The 4,878-nt window shown below is 32.3% G+C and overlaps 1 protein-coding gene across 1 annotated transcript; it reads right to left on the minus strand.

The window, feature by feature from the left end:
• Window positions 1–2,257: 2,257 nt before the first annotated feature.
• On the minus strand, window positions 2,258–4,248 carry LOC118035066 (uncharacterized). The gene is given in 5 exon segments (XM_035040553.2): window positions 2,258–2,552; window positions 2,554–2,608; window positions 2,686–2,711; window positions 2,973–3,191; window positions 3,765–4,248. Coding segments are annotated over 5 exon segments (717 nt in total). The 5' UTR covers window positions 4,137–4,248; the 3' UTR covers window positions 2,258–2,507.
• Between the last annotated feature and the right edge of the window lie 630 nt (window positions 4,249–4,878).

Genomic DNA, 4,878 nt, shown 5'->3' on the forward strand with positions numbered 1-4,878 from the left:
ATCAGATGTTCTTTTCGATTTTGAATATTTATTTCAAGGCTAAGTTGTCGCAAACCACAAGTCGTCTAAATATCCAGTTTCTAACGGTAATTCATATGAATCACTAGTGAGAAATTTTCTAAACTCTTTTAGTAGAGAGGGATTGCTATACCTTGAAGTACTAACTCTTTGATTTTGTTTTTTAGGTGTTTATATATTGTACTTTCCTCACTCTTCTCTTCTTTGCAAATAATAGGACTAACATTCTATTTATAGGGAAATCCAAAAACTCTATAAATAAAAAAATATCTATTTGCACCTTAAATAATATAACATATATTATTTTAGGCTAATTTTATAAATTTATTCAATCAATTCCTTACTTAATTGTTTCTAAGTCTAGAATTATAATACTTTGTATTAATTACATTCTAGTCCTTGATTTCAAAATTTTACTTATAACTAAGTCACACTTGATTAATCATTCCATTTTAATTTATGATCAATGATTCTTACATGTGTGACTCATTAGATTCCCTAATAAATTGGCCCAAATATAAATCATAATCCCAAATAAAATAGGATTAAATAAATTAAACAATTTAATTTATTATCAATTTAATAAGTGATTGATTTATATTTGAAGATCAAATATAATGTTTAGCAACTTGTAATAATTCCTTAAATATTAGAAAAGTTAAAAGTGATTTAATTTAACCTTTCAGTAACTAGTTTCATAAAAAATATTTGGATTTAAACATTATAACATATAGCATATATGCTTTGTCAAATTATGTTAATTCTCAATATTATAGTTATTGATTCTTTAGATAAGTTTTTAAAATTATTTTCAAAATTCATTCTACTAATTAGAATTTCACAATCAATACAATTTGAAAATAAAAAAATATATTTTTTAATTCACCTAAAATAAATGAAATATAATCTCTGATGATTACTCGAGTAACTTCACTGCTTACTCAAGTAACTTCACTGCTTACTGCTGGATTTGTGTTCGGAGAGGCTTGATTGCTGCTGGTGAGGTCTGCTACAAGGATACTGTTTGAAGCCGCTGCTGGTACAGTTTGAAGCCGCTGCTAGTACTGTAAAGCTGCTGCTGTTTTTGTTCTGCGTTTGATACTGTTTTGGAGGGTATTCTGTTGTGTAGAGGACAATCTTCAACTCTTCGTTGCCGCTGCTCGATGAAAGAAGTTTTCTTTGAAAATAGACTAGCATTGCTGCTGCAAAGCTTTGGAATTGCTATTTTGTGAAGAAATTCGCTGCTGTCTGGAAAAAAAAAAAAAAAAAAAAGGTTTGCTGCTTCCGCCACGTGTTGCTGATCTGTTCTTTTGTTGCGTGTTGTTTTTGACTGTCAAAGGTAGAAAAGGCTGCCTACTGCGTTTTTCTCTCCTAATTAGCCTACTCTTAATGATTACAAGTCCTGATATCAAATATTGAAAATAAAACACATGAACAAATCTCTCAAGATTTATTAATTAATTTACTCTTTTATCAACACACTTAAATTCGGAATATATTAATCTCTATATTGTAGGCATCTTTCAACTACCATAATCTAATAAATTCTAATTAACTAATTAAATAAAGATTCTAATAAACTAGTCTAACGTAAATTCAAAATACCATTGTCAAGGATCACAAAAATAAAGAAGAGTAGCTCGTAGGGTGAGATGCAATGTCAGGTTTTCTATTATATTCAGCAGGTTTTCCAGTCCAAAACATCATAACATCAAATGGAGTTACTAGCTTTCTGTTTAAATTTTTGCATCACTTGCAACATGGGCGACTTATCTACTGCTAAACTCAGATGTCTGCATGCTGTTCCTGGCTAAATTATCTTTCCTGATTTTTGAGACCTGAATCATTCTCCCGCCACACTTCTGCCCCTCTGTATATCAGCTTCTCTCTCCCTTCCCAATCCCTCACCTCAAATGGAATTCTTAGTCACACAACTTTCATTAGAGGCGCCAACAAACTAGTCTTTCACACCATCAGCAGTAGCCATTAATCCTTTTGACTCACGCCTTATGCAGCTTTCTAACAAAAGCTCATAACTGGTAAATTTAGGAAAATGGAAAACGAAAGTTTGAGAAGTTTCTTTCATTAGCCTAAAAATTCTAACATCTCTTCAGAAATTGTCAATAGAATAACAACAAATATGGTGCAAAGTCATCTGCGAAGCTGATATAAACTATGTCGTCCTCCAAGCTTACGGTAGCATTGAAAAGCAAGCGAAAAGGTTCATGAAGATGCTAAGTGAACTAAAAATTGATTATAGTTGCATGATTAAAATTGATTATGCTGATTGTGTTCTAATTACACAGAAGTTAAGAGAACAGAAACTTATTCTTGTAATTCTCTCTTTCATTGCTGTATATTGTCTGCATTTTGATCTCCCTGGCTGCTTGTCAACTCAGCACCATCTGTAGCACTGTCGGATGTTGAATTTGATGAACCTGACTGCCCACTAGTTTTACTTTCAGTTACTTCGTCAGTACCGGCTTCCATTAAAGAGTTGAAAGCAAGTTGGGCAGAATAAAGGAACAAACCAACAGAATTGATGCCAAAAACAAATGTTGCAAGGTAGCACAAACCATTCACAATAGTCCTGCAAATAGCAGAAAGATGTCACTGTCTTGCATAAGTTGAATCATAAAGCAAAAGGATAGTGGTAGCGGGACCTACCTAACAGTTACTGTTATTTGCCGCACCTGAAACGCAGGAATTGAAAAGAGTGAGAAATAGCGTGTAATATTGACACAGTAACAATTTTCAAACTATCTTGTTTACAGATAACGATAATCTGCAATATGTGGTAACAATATGTTTGATCTCACATATGGCAAACTGTGCACAAGAACATACTAGCTTGAAATTTTATGATTCCAGTTACACTTGGGATAAAAAGGCTAACTAAGAACAACGAGTACAAAACAATCCAGCGAAGGCAAAAGAGAGATTGAGGGACTAACCGAGAAATTATCTGACACTGTCTGGCGGTTAAGAGATGCCTCGATAGTAGTGGTGAACTTGTAGAGAATAAGTGCGATCACACCTGCTGATATTGCACCTAAAAATGCCTGAACCGGGGAAGGAGGCTTCTTAACATCGATTGGAGCTGATCCAAAGGTCTTCAAGCTATCTAATGCTTCCTCTTTCAAGGTTTTCTTTGCCCCTGATGACCTAAATGTCTAAAAACACAGGATGGACACCCTCAAAATTCCAATCTCATCACAAATAAGTGAAATGAAAGCAAATAAAATCTAACAGCTTCTTTAGAGTTGAAATTGAATCATAATAACATGTGAGTGAATACAAGATTTCCGGGCAACCAACAATGGAAAAAAAGCCTAGCTTTCAACTAATTTCCAAAATTAAGCAATATAGTCCCCAAACATTATGAATTGAAGAGAATTGTACCAAACCAAAAACTAGTGTGGTTCAGAAGTTCACAACAGAAGTTAAAACGAAAGCAAATCCATCAAATTAAAATCCAGCACTAAAACAGCACATATATGCAAATTCCCATACGAATGTACAGCAATAAAACCACTGATCAAAAGGGTATTTGTAAATTACTCAAAGAGTACAAGACAAAAAAAATCCAAACTGAAACATATTTACCACAAAACAAAATTGAATTATGGGAGAGAACCACTTAATTGTGCCAAAGAAACATAATCCCATCAACCGAACTCACTTCCTTTCTAATTCCAATTTCCGTATGAGCACATCAATAACAACAAAACAGTTAAGGAAAATACCAGCTCTTTAGAACGCTTAGCACGGCGTCGAAGAGAGCGGAAGAGGAAAACAGAGATGGCACCAGTTAGGAGAACACTAGTAGCAACCTGAATAGAAGAAGGATCATCTGAGGTTGCAAAAATGGAAGGAGAAGACCTCAGTATCTCTATGGGACCTTCTTCTTCCGGTTCTGGTGCTTGTTCTGGTAACTGGGCAAGCCATAGCGGGGGGTCTGGTCTGGAACGAGGGAGGGCTGAGAGAGTGAAAGGCGTGAAAATGGGGGGTTTGTATAGAAACTTCAGAGGATATAAATGATGATTAGTGTGGTGGTGAGAAAGAGGGAAGATTTGGGGAGATAGAGGGTAGAAGTTGTGGCATTGTAAATGCAGCATTTCAGAGGTCTTGTAGAGATGGGAGGGAAAATGTGTGTTTCTTGTATTTGGGATCTTTTCTTTTGCATTATCCTCAACTGGTTCTTTTCAGTTTGGACATCATCATATCTTCTGGGCACTTCACAGTTTTTAGATTTTACTTTAAAAAAAATAATGTAAAGGTTTTTAAACACATGAAGTTAAAAGATAAAAACACAAAAAATATTTGATGTTGTGACGTGGGGTTTGTTTTTGAATTTTTCTCTTTAATTATATGAAAATAAAAATAATTTTTCATCACAAATATAATAATTTAAATTATATATAATCATAAAACATTTTAATCAAGAATTGAAAAATTAATGTTTGTATTTAATGAAATAAAATAAAAATTATATATATATATATATATAATTTTTATTTTATTTTCATTAAATACAAACATTAATTTTTCAATTCTTGATTATATATATAATTTTTATTTTATTTCATTAAATACAAACATTAATTTTTCAATTCTTGATTAAAATGTTTTATGATTATATATAATTTAAATTATTATATTTGTGATGCAAAATTATTTTTATTTTCATATAATTAAATAGAAAAATTCAAAACAAACCCCACGTCACAACATCAAAATCTTTTAACTTCATGCTTTAATCTATGATCAATATATATATATAAAATGATTGGTGGTATAATTTCTCTCTCTCTTTTTTAATGTATTTATTTTAGCCAAAATATATATTTCCTTAACTAT

The sequence above is a fragment of the Populus alba genome, chromosome 11 (assembly GCF_005239225.2).
Source record: "Populus alba chromosome 11, ASM523922v2, whole genome shotgun sequence".
NCBI classification, from domain to species: Eukaryota; Viridiplantae; Streptophyta; class Magnoliopsida; order Malpighiales; family Salicaceae; genus Populus; species Populus alba.